Genomic DNA, 20,214 nt, shown 5'->3' with positions numbered 1-20,214 from the left:
GACCTTGAGTTATATTATGACTTATTCTATTTACTTTGATTTGGTGGCCTGATCTCTATTTTCTGAATGTATGAATTAACTGTGCATAATTGATATTGAAGTTGAGCATGTTAACTCTTGAAGAACAGTGAACTTAGAGAAGTATTATTGATTCTCTAAAACACCAAAAAGATTGATTCTTGAAGCAAAAGAAAAAGCCAAAAAAAATGAAAATAAAAAGAAAACTCAAAAGAACAAGGGTCCAAGGCTTTGAGCATCAGTGGTTAGGAGGGTCAAATTGGCCTAAAAAGCTCAAAAGAGTTGCTATCCCTAAATATATGCTTGTGGTGTGAAGGTGTCAAGAAAATCTTGAAATTGAGCATTTAAAGTTGTGATCCGACGCTATAAAGAGTACGCTTAAGAACTCTGAGCACCACTGTCTAGGAATTTAAGCAAAGCTAAATTCGAATCCAAAGGGTTCCCCCAGATAAGTGCTTGTGGCGTTTATGTATCGGGTGGTAATACTTGAAAACAAAACGCTTAGAGTCACGGCTAGGCTCAAAGGTGAAAAGCACCAAAAGAAAAGAAAAGTTATGGTCAATAATCAAGAAAAACTTTAAAGAAGGAAATCAATAATATCATCCGGGTTCTAGCTCCAAGGGATGCCAATATTTCTGAGCTTCAAAGACAAGTGAAATGGCAAACCTATTCAGAAAAAAAGTGTTAATAGCCCCCATTCAGTAATTAAAAGTGAGCTTGAATGATAACTCTAAAACCTAATGTATTTTTCTCTTCTATTTAGTCCTATCTTGTTTTTTGGTTGCTTGAGGACAAGCAACAGATTAAGTTTGGTGTTATGATGCATGAGCATCTTATACCCTTTTTCATAGCATTTTCTATTTATTTTTAGTTAGATTTTATTAATTATTACTGTGTTTTTGTGCAAAATTTATCTTTGGATGATACTTTGAATTTTTGTGTTATTTCTATGATTTTAGGTGATTTTTGGGCAAATTTGGCAGAATCTTGTTCAGAGACGAAGAAAGGATAGCAGATGTTGTCAATCCTGACCTCCGTGCATTCTAATGAGCATAACATGAGCTACAGAGGCCCAATTGACGCGATCTTAACGGTGATAGAAAGCTAACTTCAAGAACTTTCTAGTAATATATAATAGTGTATACTTTACTTCCAAAATGACTGCCAAAAATGGCATTAAACGCCAAGCTTGGGCGTTTAATGCCTATGAAGGACTGACCTCCCAAGTTGAACGCCTAAAACTGGCGTTCAACGCCAGCCCGGGAGCAGGACCAGTGAAGTTAAACACCCAGATTGAAGTTGGACGCCAGTCATCAACCCAAACACTCACCAAGTGGGCCCCAAAGTGGATTTTAGCATTCCTTAGGCTTTTCTTATCTTATTTTTGAAATTTTTATTTTAAAAATAATATCTTTTAGGTTTAGCATTTACTATTTAAAGAGGAGATCACCTAGGATCATCAAACACATTACCTCAGATCTTGTTCTTTATTTTTCTGTTTTCTCTGTAAGTCATGAGCAACTAAACCTCCTGCTTAAGGTTAGGAGCTCTATTTATTTCTATGGATTAAGAATTATTCTTTTATTTTAATTAATGTTTGATTCAATTAGAAGGTCTTGTTTTCGTTCTTAATCTCATGAATTTGGGTAGAACAAGAGTATGACCCTTATTCTACATGAGCTCTTGTGATTCTCGAAAGAGATATCTCGCTTGAGCTACAGCTTGAAAACACTCCTTCTAGACTTCTAATTACATGAACTGATCGAATATGTGACATGAAATCCCGTTAGCTTTGGGTAATTGAGGTTTTTGTGGCGCTAAACTGGTTTTCTGAACTTCACCCTCTGATCTAAATTGAATGACCACGAGAGTGGATTTTGATGAAGATTAGAGGAGATTAAATCGCTAAAAGATTAGGTTTTAATCACCTATGGTTTGCCATAGAATGAATTACTTATTGTTAAAGTAGTTGGTAAGAAATCTTAATCCAGAAAGATAAACATCTCCGAAGCGTTAACTGTTTCCATATATTATCTCTTTCTTTAACAATTCTCTTGATTGCTTTTCTTTACTTTCTTGCTTTATGCAAATTCAACCACAACAAATCTTTTTCTATTCCCCAAACTAAGTCCTGCAAGATAACTATTTCTTGTTAATCCAACAATTCTCGTGGGATCCACCCTCACTCACCTGAGGTATTACTTGGACGACCCGGTGCACTTGCCGGTGAAGTTGTGCGCATTCAATTTTCATGCACCAAACGCCGGCCGAGATAGCGGTGCGCTATGTTTTGCCTCCTCCCACCCAATTTCGCCGCTATCAGATGTACCAAGTCACTATCATACATTGGATCTGGATGCCATGCATGAGAAATCTCCTATTTCCAACACCGGGTAGAGGATCAAAACCTAGACGGTGGGGTAGAATTTTGGGTCAGCTACAAATTCAAATGCCGATATGCAATAACGCAGGGTGTGAAGAACTACAGTATTCGCAGAAGTGCTGAGTACCGAGCGGTCGAATCGGACCAATTAAAGTACCATGTTCATTGCCGTCGAGCTATAAATGGATGTCCATATAGTCTCTGTGTTGCCCTTTGACAGAACCTCAGATACTGGTGAGTTCAAGTTTAATTGAGGCGTACTTACTCATTTATGATTGCTAAATATTGAGTAGTTTTTAACCATGGATGTTTTATTTCGTTAGGAAGGTCCGGAAGGTTAATGGAGCATATACATGTCAAGCAACTACCATGTCCCAAGACCATCGACAGTTGGACAATAGTCTCATCTGCAAGGTCATCCTGCCATTGATACAGTCAAACCCATCCGTCAGCATCCCTATCCTGCAAGGTGTAGTCTGGCAGAGCTATCACTTCAAACCCTCCTACGGAAAGTTCTGCACGACGAAGCAAAAGACAATTGTGCAGATATACGGGGATTGGGAGGAGTCATACAACAAGGTGCCGAAACTATTGCAGGCAGTGCAGAGTTATTATGTTGGAACTATTTGTGAGCTCAGGGCCGTACCTTACTACGATGGGAACCTTCTGGTCCGCGATTGTGTCGTGTTCAACAAAGTGTTTTGGGCTTTCAAGCATTGCAAGCCGTTTGTTTCCATCGATGGCACAAATACGGCGGGGTGTTATTTATTGCAGTGGCACAAGACGGCAATAGCAATATCCTCCCTATTCTTTTGCAATTGTGGAGTCTGAGAGTACAGAGTCATGGTCATTCTTTCTTACTAATCTGAGACGACATGTCACCCCACAAGAAGGCCTGTTAATTATTTCTGATAGATCACAGGTGATTAAGGCTACCTTCAGGGCTGATGATAGTGGTTGGCAACCTCCTAGGGCGTTTGATGAGCGGATAATTTTTACCCTTTTTGGCATTATTTTTACATAGTTTTTAGTATGTTTTAGTTAGTTTTTACTATATTTTTATTAGTATTTATGAAAAATTCACATTTCTGGAATTCTATGAGTTTGTGTATTTTTCTGTGATTTCAGGTATTTTTTGGCTGAAATTGAGGGACCTGAGCAAAAATCTTATTCAGAGGCTGAAAAAGGACTGCAGATGCTGTTGAATTCTGACCCTGATGCACTCGAAATAGATTTTATCGAGATATAGAAACCCAATTGGCACTCTCTTAATTGCGTTGTAAAGTAGACATCCTGGGCTTTCCAGCAATATATAATAGTCTATACTTTGCCCGAGATTTGATGGCCCAAACTGGCGATCAAAGTCAGCCTAAAAATTCTGGCGTAAAACGCCCAAACTGGTACCAGAATTGGAGTTAAATGCCCAAACTGGCACCAAAGCTGGTGTTTAACTCCAGGAACAGCCTATGCACGAAAAAGCTTCAATGCTCAGCCCAAGCACACACCAAGTGGGCCCCAGAAGTGGATTTCTGCACTATCTGTACTTAGTTACTCATTTTTTGTAACCCTAGGTTGCTAGTTTAGTATAAAAACTACTTTTAGAGATTCATTTGAGAACTTCATGACATTTTTACACTTCATATTGTATCTTTGACAGCATGAGTCTCTAAACCCCATAGGTGGGGGTGAGGAGCTCTGCTGTATTTCAATGGATTAATGCAATTACTACTGTTTTCTATTCAATCACGTTTGATTCTATTCTAAGATACTTATTCGTACTTCAATATGGAGAATATGATGATCCGTGACACTCATCATTTTCCTCAACCCTATGAACGCGTGCCTGACAACCACTCCGTTCTATCTGAGCTCAACGTAGTCATTGGGCGACAGTTTGAGTGCGTATCTCTTGGGTTTCTGATCCACGGACCGAGTCCGGAGGTTAGAACCTTCATGGTATAGGCTAGAACCAATTGGCAGTATTCCTGGGATCCGGAAAGTCTAAACCTTGTCTATGGTATTCCGAGTAGGATCCGAGAAGGGATGACTGTGACAAGCTTCAAACCTGCGAATGTTGGGCGCAGTGACAGTGTGCAAAAGGACAATGGTCCTATTCCGACGCTAGTGGGAACCGACAGATGATTAGCCGTGCAGTGACAGCGCCTAGTATTTTTCATCCAAGAGGATCATACAGTCTGCCATGGAAGGAGGTCATGCACATTTGGAGAAGAATACAGTAGGAAAGCAGAGATTCAGATGACAGAGCATCTCCAGAACCTCAACCTGCTTCTCATTACTGAATCACAAGTACCATTTATTTTATGTTATTTACTTTTCAAAAACAAAAATCATTTTTATTACTAATCTCCTGACTAAGAGTTACAAGATAACTATAGCTTGCTTCAAGCCGACAATCTCCGTGGGATCGACCCTTACTCACGTAAGGTATTACTTGGATGACCCAATGCACTTGCTCGTTAGTTGTGCGGAGTTGTGAAAAGTGTGATCTACAATTTCGTGCACCAGCGTTCCACGCTTATTGTATTAGACATATGGCCGCAAACTTCATGTCTTGTTTCAAGTCGACCGAGGGAAAGCGATACCTTTTACATGCCACTTATAGTCCAAGCAAGGCTAGGTACGAGTGGTACATGGATGCCCTAAGAGGTTTGCCGCGAGAGATGGCGGCTGGGCTGGTCGTTTCAACAAATAGATATGGCTGCAACACTGCGACAACGGTCCGTGATTTGGTCATATGACAACAAAACTGTCGGAGTGCATCAATGCAGTTCTCAAGGGTACATAGTACTTGCCGATTTCTGCCATCGTGTGCAACGCGTACGAGAGGTTGCAAAAGTTGTTTGTGATGAAAGGCACGGAAGCGCAGTCACGACTAGCTACTGGAAACCGCTTCTCCCAGAGGCTAATGGCAGCCATTGAGAAGAACAGAGAAGGAATTCTAAAGATGCGTGTTACTCATTGTGATCGACGAGCTTCCGTGTTTTTTGTGGAAGGGTTAGAGCCATTTGAGGGTTGGTGGCAACATTCTTTCCGAGTTCGACTCGCAGCAGGTATGTGTGACTGTGGGGACTCTTTTAGTCTCTCTAGTACCCATGCCGACATGCACTTGCCAGGTGTGCCGCTGCAAGCATCGAGTATGAAGGTGGAATGCATCCTCAAAGAATATCTCCTAAACCATCTGCTCTTCCTGATAGCTGCTGGATGGCTGGTGTGCAAATTTTGTGACTCGCACAACTGACTGGCAGGTGCACCGGGTTGACCAAGTAATACCTCAGGTGAGTGAGGGTCGAATCCCACAAGGATTGTCGGATTGAGCAAGCTGTGGTTATCCTGCAAATCTTAGTCAGGCGAATAGAAAGATAGTTTTTAGTTATTGTAGGCGCATAAACAAGCAATAACAAAAGTACAAATAATTAAGATAGAGACAGTAATGAGAAGTCAGATAAGGCTTCGGAGGTGCTTCTTCTTCTGGATTAACATGTCATACCAACAACTTCAAAGATGAATGATTCCTTAAATGGCAAGGCTGTAAGTGATTAAGCCATTGGTCGTGGTCATTAATCTCCTCTTGTCCAGACCAAACATCCGAACAGACTAGATCAATCTGGGAGAGGGTGAAGGGCGCGCAATTCAATCTCCTTACTGATCCTACTCAAAACGCCACAGACAAAGTCGGATCTTTCGGATCAAAGACTGATGCTCTTATGGTTCTAGCCCTTAGAGCCACAGGAACCTCAATTACCCTTGACTAACGAGGTTTTATGTCACATACGCCAATTAGCCAAGATAACTTGTTAGAACCCGTGATGCATCCTTAAGTTGTAGCTCAATACTATCTGGGTTAGGACTCGTAAGGAACTCATGTAAATTCGAGATTCATATGGATGAAGAATGACAATGCATCATAGAATAAAATTAAACACAGATTGAAGTAGAAAAGTAATCATATTAATCCATGGGAATCAGCAGAGCTCCTAACCTTAACCTAGGAGATTAGTTGCTCATAACATACAAAGAACACATTAAGAAGGTGTAATGTAATATGTCTGTGCTTCTCCCTCCTGGAAGGCCTAGCCCTCAAGAAGAAGGAATTCTCCTATTTATAGTAAATACTAGGCCTAAAATATATTACTAATAATTAAAAATTACAAAAATGTGATCAACTAAGCTAAAGGTGCAAAAATCTACTTCTGCGCCCACTTGGTGGGTGTTTGGGTTGAGCTTGGCATCCAACTTGAAGGAGTGGGCGTTGTAAATATGTTGCTTCCTTGCTCCCCTTGTGGCATTGAACACCAGTTTGGGGGTAGTTTGGTCCCTTTGGGTCGTTGAACGCCAGAAAGAGGGTAGTTTGGGTGTTCAACGCCTAATTTGGGCAGTCCAATACAAAGAAAAGCATAAACCATTATATATTGCTGGAAAGCTCTAGAAGTTAGCTTTCCACTACCATTGAGATCACGTCAATTGGACCCCTGTAGCTCCAGAAATGCTCGTTTGAATGTATAGAGGTCAGGATATGACAGTATCTACACTCCTTTCTTCACCTCTGAATCATACTTTGCCAAAACTTGCCAATTTTACCCAAAAATCACCTAAATTCATACAAAAAATACAAAAGCTCAAAGTAGTATCCAAAAAGTGAATTTTGTACTAAAACCTACTAAAACATAACAAAATTTAACAAAATATGCTAAAAACACTAGGAAAATAGCATCAGAAAGCGTATAAAATATTCGCTCTTCAATGGCCCAGCATCATGCCATCTGGGTGATGAGGTGTCCCAGACGGCCCGATGATGCTGCTGACCTCCTGAACCAGATGGATCACGCGGTGTGGGTAGTGGAGGAGGTAGAGGAGATGGCGGTGGGGGTGAATCATCGCCACCTACAGGGATGTCTTCATCATCCTCATGTTTGTCGAACTCTGACTCGTCGTCCGACTCTACATCCAATCATGTTCGGCGAGGCCTGGCCCTCTCCCTCCTATCCCCTTTGCTTGGTCTGCGCTCTCTGGCACCCCTCTCCCTCCAAGCAGGCTACAGGGTGTCCTCCCTAGCCTCCCTCGCACACCTACGACGATCGGATACGTTCTGGGGAAGGTGGAGAACGTCCCTTGGCTGGCTGGCAGTGGGCTGGATGTCAACAGGTAAATCGGCTAGCCTCGGATCATCAAGTACGTCCTGGCCTGATAGGTGCCTAACCCGGCAAGCTCCCCGCCACCAATCCCTATACTCCCGGGTTGGCCTGTACTCAAAGCATGGCTGGATGGAGATCCTGCGGCCCTCCTCAAAATGTCTCGTCCAGTCAGCGTACCACTCATCAAGTCTGTCAGGCCACCACACATCCTCGCGCTGGCCTGTGGATGTCAGAAACCTGTCGACGTTGACCGAGACGCCAGGCACCGATTGCTCTCTATTGAACTGGCGCTTCACCCGGTCAACCTGGTGAAATTAGATGATGTTGAAGCAGACGAGGGGACGACTGACATCCATGTCCCCCACTCTGCCTTCTGGACAAACCACAGGGTGCATAGAGCCTGCAAAGCAAGGTCATCGTACGGCATCCAAATAAAATGAAACAACAGTTATAGAATAAATAAATATTTGATATCCCAAATAGTAAAGAATGTTCCAAACCACAAAATTCACTAACTACATACTTTTATTTAATTTATTTAAACAAAAAAGTCTATATAATGGACTAAATTAAAAACAATGATCGTTTCAATCGTAGTGCTAATCGCGTCCCAACGTAACTGGTCTATCGCTAGACGCCATCGCAGAACCCTCGCCTCATGCTGGTCTCTGCTCTGCTGCATCAATCCTATCAACCTGACACCAATTGCAAAAATAACACAAGTTCATGTTACGAAATGTCATAATAAGTTACAAATTCAAAACATAACAAAGACATAAACAATTGTTAACTCGCAGCTATAAGATATATGAAAATCCCTCAGTCCGGTGGACACCACTGAGGAAATCTCTGGTATATCCAGGACATCAACAGTGGAGTGCATCTGACGATGTCTATGGTGCCTCGATGTACTACAGAGCACAGTGAATGGTATGTCCAGGAAAGCACTACCGAGCCCCAAGACAACGCACGGCACCGCGCAAAGTCCTAAAGTAGTCACAGCCAACGATCAGTTAGCCTTTGATCAGTAACAAGATGTAACACCTCACATACTGTCGGAGTGTCTCCGAGTCGTCCGTCGGTGGCATATGGTAAACACAGTCCCACAGCCATACAAGCTTCAACGAGAACGACTCCTTCCTCTGCCCTCTGTAGTGGAACCACCAGAGGTCTGGCATCGAGCAGTCGCTCCACCAACTCTCACGTCTCCGTGTTGTACCACCTCTGAAAGTCACGAAAGCACCCCTCAACTGGCTCCCCATGTGTGCGTAGCCCAAGGTGGTACCCCACGTCATGCAGGTTGATAGTGGCCTCACCCCACGGTAGATGGAATGTGTAGGTCTCCAGACGCCATCGCTCAACGAATGACGTAATTAGGGATTTGTCGAATACGAAATTCCCAAGAGGCACCGTGTCACCAAATTCAGCCTCCCTCAGATACGAGACGATGGCGTCGGGTGGAGGAAGCATGTGACTCACTCGCTGGGACAAGAGTAGGTGATGCCTCTGACAAAGAAAAAGATTTCACAGTCATTAAAAATTTGTATAGGTCCATCAACATATCAAACTTTCTTGACTATTCTATACATTTGCTTAACAGAATTTTACACATATGTACTAACTGAATTTATGCCAACATGACATTTTCTATTAATATGTACTTTCTTAACTAATACACATTTTCTCATTGCGTTACGTGAAATTAAAACATTTAGTAAAGTAATTAGTAATCTAACTATCAAACTTTGACTTAACTTAATAATCTAATTATCAAAATTGGATAGTTACTAACTAAATTAATAAATTAAGAAACGTGTGACCAAGAAACTAGACTCAATGATTGGAAAACAACTACCCCATTATTTAAACTCTAAATTAATAATTATGTAGTTAACAACTTAATTACCAAAAAATAATAACCACATTCCTAGAATTACTAATTTCTATCAGTGACCTATTCCTAATGATACAAATTCTATTCTAGTTCTTGGCAAGTACCCTAACCATGGCTATACATATATGGAATTACATAAAACTCAAGATAATAGAACTAACTACAAAGTCAGTTGCCCAGCATAGTGCCATGTCGCATTCAGCCTATTGATGTCCCGATCACGTGTATCTGCGCGCACCATCTTTGTATTACTCGATAATATGGTCAGAAAGGGGTAAAAGAGAGGAGAAAGTAGTCGAAAGGTTCAAACTGGGGCCAAGAACCTCGCTGTAAATTACATCTATATATAGTCGTCCCCCAGCCTTATCTCATTTAAAGTTTAAACGAGATAAGCTTGTACATATCTCGTTTACTGCTGGAGGACGGATTTATGTAATAATTTTTATAATTATTTATTTCAGGAATTAAAACATTTATTTAATTTATTTAAATAAAAAATCCTACAATTCTGTTGTCATTGGTAGCGACAGTATGGTGAAACTTGTAACCTGGCTATTGCAAATAAAATTTGAAATAAAATGTCTAACTCAACCTCTTTCCGACAAAAAATGTCAACTCAACCGGAAACCTAGCCGGTTACATTTTTACATAAGTAATTGACAGTTTGACACTAATATAGTTAACAAATATTCTCCACAAACAAATCATTATTCCATACAAATTCATAGAAGTCTCTTTAACCTAATTCACCTCCCGCGCCATTATCTAACCAACTTTTCAATCAACACGCAAATATATAACTGTCTTTTTCGAAAGGATTTCGTTTCCGTTTTTGAATTTTCTCAACGTGTTTTATCTACGTTCTCTGTCATCTCTGCGTTCTCTTTGTTCGTTCTCTACATTATTGAAATCAAGCTCTAAAATCAGTTCTGAACAGTTATCTTATTGTTAAAGATAATGAATAATTCAAAATCAAATTTTCAATTGAACTAGAGCGAAGTTGATTATTGTTTTGAATCTAATCAAGTGGTTGAGGAGTAGTTTGATTCTAGTTAATGTTTTTGTTAGTAGTTTCTTATTCTAGTAGGTGAATAATGTTTTTGTTTGTGAAAATTGTTGTTCATCGTTGATGATTTGAATTGAATGTAATGTAAGAGTACGGCATTAAAGAAAGTATTTTTCTGTATTTGCAGCAAATTTCAGTGTAACACGAAGATATTTAAGTGTATTGTTTAAGAATTTTTTATGTATGTGTGCTGATAAGTTCTGGATAATTCAAAACTCTTCTTCTCCCTCCTCCTCATCTTCTACTGTTTCTTCTTCTTCTTTTTCATCATCTCCTTTTTTTTTTCTTGTTTTATCTTCTCAAGTTTCTTCTTATTTTACTCTCTTAACAAGAATAAAAACTAAAAAAATCAAACAAAGAAGAAGAAGAAACACATAATGCTGCAAAATTACTTGGAATAGGATGAACTTATATTCATTCAACTAAAAGAAAAAGAAAGAAATAAAAAAAAATAAGTAGAAAAAAAATGCAACATTAGAGATAACATTTTACTATATTTACAGCAAATTTCAGTGTAACACGAAAATATTTAAATGTATTGTTTAAGAAATTTCAGTATATATGTGCTGATAAATTGTGCATAATCATCTTTTTATGTTATTTTCTCATAATCTTTTTTGAATTCAGCTTTACTACTTCCTTCACTTTTTACGATAATTTTAAGAGATTTTTGAGAAATCTTGACCTTTGTTTGAATTTTAAAAAAGCATGTTTTTACACGCAATCTAAATTGAGAATTATTTTTATTTGAGAATTATTTTTATTGAGATAATTTTAAGAGATTTTTGAGAAATCTTGACCTTTGTTTGAATTTTAAAAAAGCATGTTTTTACACGCAATCTAAATTGAGAATTATTTTTATTGAGTTTAAACTAACTTGTATAAACTTGTATACCAAAAAAACTTGTATATGTGTAACGGTCCTCAAAAGTTAAATAGATAAAGTAACAAGTTTACTTCATATTTTAATCTTTTTGGAAATATGATGGTCCATGATGCGACTGTGCCTAAGGCACCAAGAATATTGAAGTACAATTCTAAGAAGAAAGCAATCAGGGCATTTTCTTTTCGGTGCATGGATCTATTAAAGCTTAGCAAACATTATAACAATCAACCCTTCATTACGTAAATCTGAATGAGACGGCAATCTCACCGTGGTTCAACGCCAGATCTTCACTTCAGAACTCATTGAAGCACACAAACATTTGTGTTTCATTAAATAAAAATACATCACATTTTTCTTAATCTGAGGTATTTGTCAGATACACCATTGACACAGTATTAGTGTATAACGCACCAGCACAATTTCTCTTTTACCCGAAATTACTTGCTGCTTTTCTCTTTAATCTTTCCTATCTACATTCCCGTCTAATTCCTATACCTATTTATCATAAGGACATTCGAGATCATTTTCGGAGATCTTGAAATGCTGGGGGCGTTGACCACTGCAATGCAGATTCCACATTTTGAAATATGCTCTATCGAGATTCCTCACCTGCAACATTGACAACAGCTTAAGAATACTTCGTGTTATAGAAAATGGAAAAGATCAAATAGTCCTGTATGAACCATCTTTTGGAACTCACCCAGCGTGCCGTATCAAACAGAGGGCAGGTCATGCGTACAGCTTTGAGCTTGTTAGTAAGAGCTTGTAGTTTTGGGCGATTAAGGGCAAGAGATACTGCCCTGTCTTCATATTCTTTCAAGCTATACATTCGGTTTTCACAAAGTTTAAAATTATTAATTAATTAAACTCAGCGATACAATACGGCAAAAATTGTAAGAGAATTATTTCAAAAAGGAAACAGCAGCAACAACAATAAAATTTTCTCCCATTAGATAGGATCGGCTACATAGATCAACCGACGCCATAGCAACAGGCATACCGAAACAGAAGTGCTAACCTGCTAACAATCATCTCTTCACCCATTCCAGTTGCAAGACAGAGTGACCCAGCAACCCTAGTAGCCATTTTCTCAAGAGGAAGAGTCACCATTGGTAGACCCGCCCATAATATATCAGTTCCAGTTGTGTGTGCATTGCATAATGGCCTGAACAAAATCAGGGTAAGCATGGCATTAGTACAGGCAAAATTATGCAAGCAATCTAGCGAATAGTAGACAGAAACAAAATGCACACAGCAAAAATTGAAGACTTTAAACATAAATAATGACATTACGTGTCAAGGAATAAGTCAGCTAAAGAACTTCGCCTGATGTGTTCATTCTTCATTGCCACATCTGTGAAAATAATCTGATCTGGTTGTACCCCTTGTGCAGCAGCATCTGACATAAGTTTGTAAAATTAGAAATGACGTCCAAAGGTGCAATGCTATTTCAAGGTTGTAAATGTGGCGAATTCTCCTAATAAAAAGGAATGGACATCGGAGCCAGGGGCAGAGCATACATTGTAAGGGGGGCAATGGTCCCCCCAATTTAAAATTTTTTATGTATATAGTCCTTTAATTTTTACATTAGTCCCCCCTAATTTTATTTTTCCTTCCCTTCTAAAATTATATTTTTTTATATTGGCCCCCTCCAAAAGACTATTCTAGCTCTGCCTGTCTGAAACCATATTAAAACAATATAAATTCTGAAAAATGAAACCGCAACACCGCAAAACACGTACATTGCCTCAATCTCATTTCTCCTGCTGCAGGAAATCTTAGGAGCCAAAGTGCACTGTTCGGTACACGCTTAAGAATATTGCACCTGAATGTAAGAATAGGAAAACATTCAAGGATTAATATGCCAAAATTGAGAGAATAGAAGTCACCATAGATCAACTTCATTTTTGGTCTAACAAGTTGAAAAAGAGAGGAGCGTCCCGCCATTACCATGTAGTGAATATCTCAGGATCCATCTTGTAAAGTTGATTAAAGCATGCAAATATAAATTTATCCTCAGGTAGCCCATAATCTGATCGTTTGTGTGGACTGTTTGGATCCAGCACATCCAGGTTTTTCTGAAGTATATACGGGAAATCACTATTAATGTAAATACACGGGGAACTGAATTTATCTCAGGTTCTCCAACAGAAGTTCATAAAACTAACCTGCTTATAATCATTTACAAAGTAGCAATGGGGGAGATGGACAATCTTTTCAGAATAAATATGTGCATACTGTAGCGGTGAAACAAACTGCAAGAGAATATCACGGGTTGAAAAATCGGAGAACATGCTGGGTGGCCTGTTAAATAGGCTAGAACATCACTCAGTGTCTCACCTCATCAGTGACTACGTAATCTATGTAAGTAGCGCCTGTTGTTCCAGGGAATCCCATATATGAAACTTGAATTGGTGCAGGTTGCATAGCAAATATCTCATTTCTGGCACCCTGCAAGGAAACAATCAAACAAGTAATCAAGGTATGGTTTCATTGAACAAATTCACACATAGAAGTTGCAACACAGTTAAATTAATTATGGATTACAAATTGTTCTACTGATGTAGATAAAAAATAATTTACACAAGAAAACTACCTTCGTATAACCATTAAGGTTAACCAGAACTTGTATCTTATTCTCGTTGATCATTTTTGCTATCATATCTGATGACATAGCAGATACATCCAGAAAGTGCTCTGCTTCAGATTGAATACGCTGCCTCCATTCTGTACCGTCATTAGGACTCAAGGCATAACAGAACACCTACATATTGATAGTTAATTACCATAGAACATTGGTAAAATATTTATATGTATGTCTCGCATAGCATGAATAAGACCTAGTGAAATACCTCAACATTTTTCCTGTTGTGCATACCAAAAACAGATCCCATGAGATGAGACAGGGGATGATTACCAAAGTCACTGCTAACATACCTGCAACCAAAATAACCCGAAACTTGAACATAGAGTAAAAGAAAATTTGGCACATAATAATGACAAATAGAACAAAAACAAGGGGGAAACTGTGAAAAGATTTAGCGAAGTGAATCATGTGATTTTAACATACCCAATCCTTAGCCTCTCATACCCTCCCTCCCGTTTAATTGGGATAGGAGCAGGATGGTTGAACGGAGGCAGAGCAAGCCGAGACGCAACCAAGGAACAGTGTGCAGCATATTTACGGCTGCAGAAAGTATTAGGAAGGACATTATAAAACGAAACAAAACCTTGTACGCAAAATGTTCCCGTTTCTTAATTGAATCTGCAAATACCTGATTTCCAGAGCTAGCAATGGGTCAAGTGGATATGCAATTGCATGGAATGGCTGAACACTAGGAAGAACTGACATCTGAAAACAAAATATGAAAATAAATTTAGCATATTGAAGAAATTGTGTGTATCAAACCATCTATCCATTTAAAATAAGAGTAAAGTAGTCCCAAGTCCTGACATTAATCTGCCTCCTGATTATCCCTTCAACTTCAGCAAACATTTGATCTCGATCCTCCCAACTGCAGACACACTGCAATACAACAAATAAGTCAGACAAATTGATACCAAGTAACAGACATTTGGAAAATACGAGACTAATACAAATTTCATGAAATTAACATAGCAAATCATCAAAACCAGAAAACAGAGAAACCAAAATTCATCTAGGTTAGAAACAGAAAGAGGTGTAAGTAGGTAACTATGGTAAAGTTCACAATGCATGCTACACAGGTGATATTATTCAACTCAAAAAGTTCGTCAATCAAAAATCTTATTCAAGAGCAATATTAACATTTGAATCAAGTCTAAAATGACATCAAATACATCAAATATGAATGGTTATCAATTCGAACCACCTCACATGAACTGACGAACTTACTGGAACGACGACGACATCAATCTCAAATCTACCGATAAAAGAATGAAATGCATGGTTGGTTCATTCTGACAGAAATATCAAGAACAAATATTGAATATAAAAACCTGAAGTGTATGTAGGAGATTGCAAGTTGCTTCGGGGAAGTCCTGACGAAGAATCAACGCCTGCCTATAGCTCTTTATAGCGGCCTCTACATGTCCACTGAAATAAATAATGTGATTAAGAATTTCAGATAAGTATCAAGAAGCGAAACACTATCTAGAAACCATGTTTATGGAAGTCACACTTGAGTGAGAGAGCAAGGGGAACATAAAATCTTAGCCATAGGGAAAATATGACAAGTAAACCCAAAAGTTGCAAGAAAAACCACATTGCAAGTGTAGTTAGTTAGCTTTACTTTCTGAATTTAAAGCATTGCACAATGCTATTCAAAAACATGAAGTAGATAAAACTCAGCATACCTATCTTTATAGGCTGACGCCAAATTTGCATGGGCTTCAGCCATAGTAGGCCTGACAGCAATTGCACGTATATAATCCTGGATGGCTTCACTAACTCTGCCAATCTCCTTGTACGTATTTCCCCTATTTACAAGCCCATCAGCTGCCAAGGGATCAATGCGTAGGACTTCATTGTAGCAAGATATGGCATCAGCATAACTTCCCTACAATGAATTGTACATGAATGAACAAAAAAATCAACATTATATATTTTCTAATCAACTTCTAGCACAGGCCAACAAGGAAAAAAAACCGAGAGAAATCAACATTGATACATATTTTCTAATCAACTAGCACACAGGTAAACAGAGAAAAAAAAGAAGTGCCATCAAATACAAACTGCTTCATATACCAAACCCCAACTACAAGTGCACACTAGAACACATGCAAGCATTACATTTCACATCAGTTGAGATGTTAATGGAATTGTACTCTAGGTTTTAGTACCTGCTGCTTATAGATTATGGCAAGGTTGTTATAAGGAGCAGACAATCCAGTGGTTACACTCAGTGTAGCCTTGTAATATTGAGCAGCAGCAGACACCATGTTCCTGTATCACAGCAATTTCAAATGATAAGATCATCCTACAACATATCATGAACACAAAATTGACCAACATTGAGAGACAAGTATTACACACCATTCCATGTATATATTTCCAAGATTGGTCAATGCTTGTGGATGGTTGGGCTGTAATTGAAGGCATTGCTTCACACAAGGAAAAGAAATGAAAGATCATTCAGTAGGAGTTTGATAGCATGAAAATCGGAATGACCAATAAACATATATGTGATGCACATTCCACAAGATAGCATACATTGTAACACTGAATTGCTTCCTCCACTCTGCCAACATCTTTTAGTGCATTACCCTATAAATAGTATACAAAATAGAAGAAATCGTGATTCAACTGCAGATGGAAGTGCAGATTTAGGCTCTTTTAATTACACAGAAACCAACCAAATTATTGTAAGCCTCCAAAAATCTGGGGTCACATGCAACAGCTTGCTTATAGTGTAGAATCGCCATGTCTAGTTGACCTTGCTCGTAAAATATACTAGCCAGATTCCCTGCAAAGCATTTGATAATACAATACACTGTTAGTGTGACAAGCAACATTGGGGCTTACAATGTTGCAATGTGTAGACCAACTTATTTCCAGAGAAATTGTCATCATTTCACAAGTTATTCAATAATTCAGTATTAATCATTGACAGCTACCATCATGCTCAGTTATAAACATATCTATCTCAAGAAAAACCGTATAGAGATGAGTCAACAAATAGATTAATACTCATTCAGGCCATTACTAATGGTTAGTAAGAAAACAGTTATTGTTAACTGGTCATTATTTTTCAAAGAGTAACGTCGTAAACTGGTCCCTAACAACTTTTCACATTAGACAAGTTAGACCTTCACAGTTCACAAATAATAATAATAATAATAATAATAATAATAATAATAATAACAACAATGACAAATTGGCCCTAAACTTTTAGGAACTACAGAATTAATTTGTTCTTTCCCTTATTAAATACTAAATTGCCTAACATTCCAAAAAAACAGGGACCAATTTGTCATTTTTTTTGTTAGGGACTAGTTTGTGTTGAACAAAAAATTTGTTAGGGATCAATTGGGGTATTACTAAACAAAAAAATTGGTAGGGACCAATTGGGGTATTACTCTAAAATAAATCAACCATCAACTGTGAAATATTATAACACACTGGCAAAATTGGTTTAGAAAGAATAAGTCCAAATAAATTGATTATACATGAGATCATTATCACAGTGAGCTTAAGAAACCAAGACCATTGCTATAAATACTCACCGTAAGCCATGCCATAGTTTGGCCGTGCCTGAAGAGCTTGTTGATAACAGGCAATAGCTTCTTGAGGCATCCCTAGAGCCTGGTTAAGTTAAAGTAAAAAAAAGTTCAACCATCCAGCAATGGAATTCAATTATTCAAAGTATTACCAGTTGCAAGTTGCAACCGACTAATTAAGCTTGAGACCCTACCTTGTACACATTTCCAAGGTTCAGATATGCATCAGGGAAGGAAGGTTTGAGTTTCACTGCTTCCTGAAATATTTTTGGGGGGAAGTAAAATGAGAACATGATCCTCACAAAATTGCCAGGACAGGATTAACTCTGACCATCTAGTACAATTCAGAAAGCATTATAGCAGAAACAAGCAATTGTATTTAAGGGAGACACATTACATGCCAGTTGCATTTATGGCAGTGGCAACAGAATAATGTTAGAAAAACTAACTACACACCAGTGCCAAAAAATTCCACTGAAGAATGTGGTGTAAGATGTAAGAATAGAATATACCTTGTAATACTGAAGGGCTCTGTTGAGATCGCCAGACTCCATGAATAAGCCAGCAAGATTTGACCATGCGATAGCAAAAGTCGGCTGAATGCGTAATGCCTCAAGGTAACAGCTGTATGCCTGCACAAAATGTTAGATTCTGACTATTTGCAGTCTTGGAGATGGAATACAACTAGACCAACCATCATCTGAGTTCTGGCTTGAAGACAACAACTTGATATCTGTATCGAACTGTGAATTTTTTTTTACACAGTTCCGCACCCGAATATTTAAATCAGTAACTAAAGAAAATAAGAGATGTAGGGTATAAAATACTAAGCATTGAAGGAGCCCTCCAGGCATCCAGGCCAGCAAATACACAATTTTAGCTTCTTTTACCAACCTATACAGGATAGTGAACAAGAGGTGGGCCAGCACAACACACACGGATGTTAACTCATTAAGGGGAATCTAGTTGATAATCGCCTCAAATGGGTAAATAAATTAGTATTGAAGGGGTTGTACTGGATCTAGTAGCAAGATGAGGTGGGTACATAGAATACTGACTGAAAAGAACTTATAAGAAACCATTCTGTCATATAAAACACCCTAATTCACAAGTCACTCATACTGGGAATTCTTGCAGAGAAGAACATTAGAAGAGTGGTGTCATAAGATGGTTTATGAATCCAGGATCTAAAAGAAGTGAAAAAAGACTACCACTTAAAACAAGACAATTATCAAAAAAGCTAGGACTTACTTCTTGCACCAACCCTTGAGCTTTCATTAGATTCCCCAGGTTGCTATGGGCATCAACCTGTAGCAAATATACAACATATCAGTAAAGCTAACAAAACAACTATGACAAATGGAATGGAGAAGTAAGAGACTCAGACTTGAGCATTCTGAATAACTACTTTTGATCACAGTAAGAGTTGGGAATACCATTAGAGGATTTATAGCAAGTGCTTGCCGACAGCACTGAGCTGCTTCCGTGAGTCTTCCTTTACGCATGTATGCACTAGCTAGGTTTGACCATGCATCAGCAAAATTCGGACGAAGCTACAGCAGCAGAACAATAAACAAACTACTCAAGGAAGGCAAAACAACAAATAAGAACGAACAATGGGAACAAAATGAAAATAAAGAAGGGGGGGAATATTAAAAAGCTAGTTTCAGATCAAATAAATAAAATTAAAACATCACCATTGTCGTATAAAATAATAGCACCCAGTCACCCACAAAGAGTTATAGAGTTTATATGGCTTCCAATTCTATATTCATATTCCAGCAAAAGCTATTCCATGGAAATTATAATAATCGTATCTACAATTGATCCAATCATGAACTTAAGCTATTCAGAAATAGCATTGCAGCAAAAATTGCTCTGACTTGTGCTAGAATCACACAACTAGCTCATTCACTCTACATATTCTTTGTAATTTTGTAGCGGAATCAATTATATTTAGTTTGAAATGTGTTTCTAAATCTTATGATACTTTTATGATTCAAAATACAGAAAAGATATATAGCAGTTGAAATTCACAATTTGACAACTGTTCAGGACAACACTATTTGACACTTAAATTTAAAAAGTGGAAACTTGGAAACTGAGCACCATATTTTATGGGAGTTCAATGCACTTTCAAAACAAAAACAACAACAAAAGATACAAACAAACTGAAGGCATGGTCCAAAGTTGCACGCAAACCTCTATAGCAATCAAGTAGTAGCGAATTGCAAGGTCAATGTTTCCTTTTTCCTGCAACAAGTCAAATCGTATCAGCCCAAGAAGACATAAGAGAAAGTGTAATTTCTACCGTCATACTCTAACCTCTTAAGCAGCAGTAACTTACCTTCCATGCATTAGCCATGTTCCCATAACACTCGGCAAAGTGTGGTTCAATCCTGAGTGCTTCTTCATTTTTTGCAACACACATATCAAAATCATGCAACTACATTCAAAATTACAAACAGTAACACTCACTTAGAACACAGTACAAAAAAGGAATAAAAGAAATAAGAGCTAACTGCTAGGCCTTTTAAGTAAATAGTCCAACAAAAGAGAGACAAAACAGACATATCGGAATATAAAAAACAAAAAGAAAAGAGGGGGGGGGGGGGG

At 38.3% G+C, this 20,214-nt stretch overlaps 1 protein-coding gene across 1 annotated transcript in view; it reads right to left on the bottom strand.

Annotated features, from left to right (window-relative positions):
- The window catches only part of LOC107617705 (probable UDP-N-acetylglucosamine--peptide N-acetylglucosaminyltransferase SEC), a gene marked incomplete in the record, with an annotated part of 9,992 nt that continues 1,362 nt past the window's right edge, over positions 11,585–20,214 (bottom strand). The window contains 26 exon segments of the mRNA XM_021112346.1: positions 11,585–12,009; positions 12,101–12,221; positions 12,419–12,565; positions 12,694–12,799; positions 13,143–13,225; positions 13,351–13,478; positions 13,569–13,655; positions 13,741–13,851; positions 13,997–14,164; positions 14,253–14,337; positions 14,471–14,587; positions 14,676–14,752; positions 14,855–14,926; positions 15,379–15,475; positions 15,736–15,938; positions 16,222–16,324; positions 16,415–16,482; positions 16,592–16,645; positions 16,735–16,844; positions 17,605–17,683; positions 17,793–17,855; positions 18,111–18,230; positions 18,850–18,906; positions 19,035–19,151; positions 19,801–19,851; positions 19,946–20,044. Coding sequence (XP_020968005.1) covers positions 11,896–12,009; positions 12,101–12,221; positions 12,419–12,565; positions 12,694–12,799; positions 13,143–13,225; positions 13,351–13,478; positions 13,569–13,655; positions 13,741–13,851; positions 13,997–14,164; positions 14,253–14,337; positions 14,471–14,587; positions 14,676–14,752; positions 14,855–14,926; positions 15,379–15,475; positions 15,736–15,938; positions 16,222–16,324; positions 16,415–16,482; positions 16,592–16,645; positions 16,735–16,844; positions 17,605–17,683; positions 17,793–17,855; positions 18,111–18,230; positions 18,850–18,906; positions 19,035–19,151; positions 19,801–19,851; positions 19,946–20,044 — 2,637 coding nt within the window.

The sequence above is a fragment of the Arachis ipaensis genome, chromosome B09 (assembly GCF_000816755.2).
Source record: "Arachis ipaensis cultivar K30076 chromosome B09, Araip1.1, whole genome shotgun sequence".
NCBI classification, from domain to species: domain Eukaryota; kingdom Viridiplantae; phylum Streptophyta; class Magnoliopsida; order Fabales; family Fabaceae; genus Arachis; species Arachis ipaensis.
This window is presented reverse-complemented; position numbering and strand designations above follow the sequence as displayed.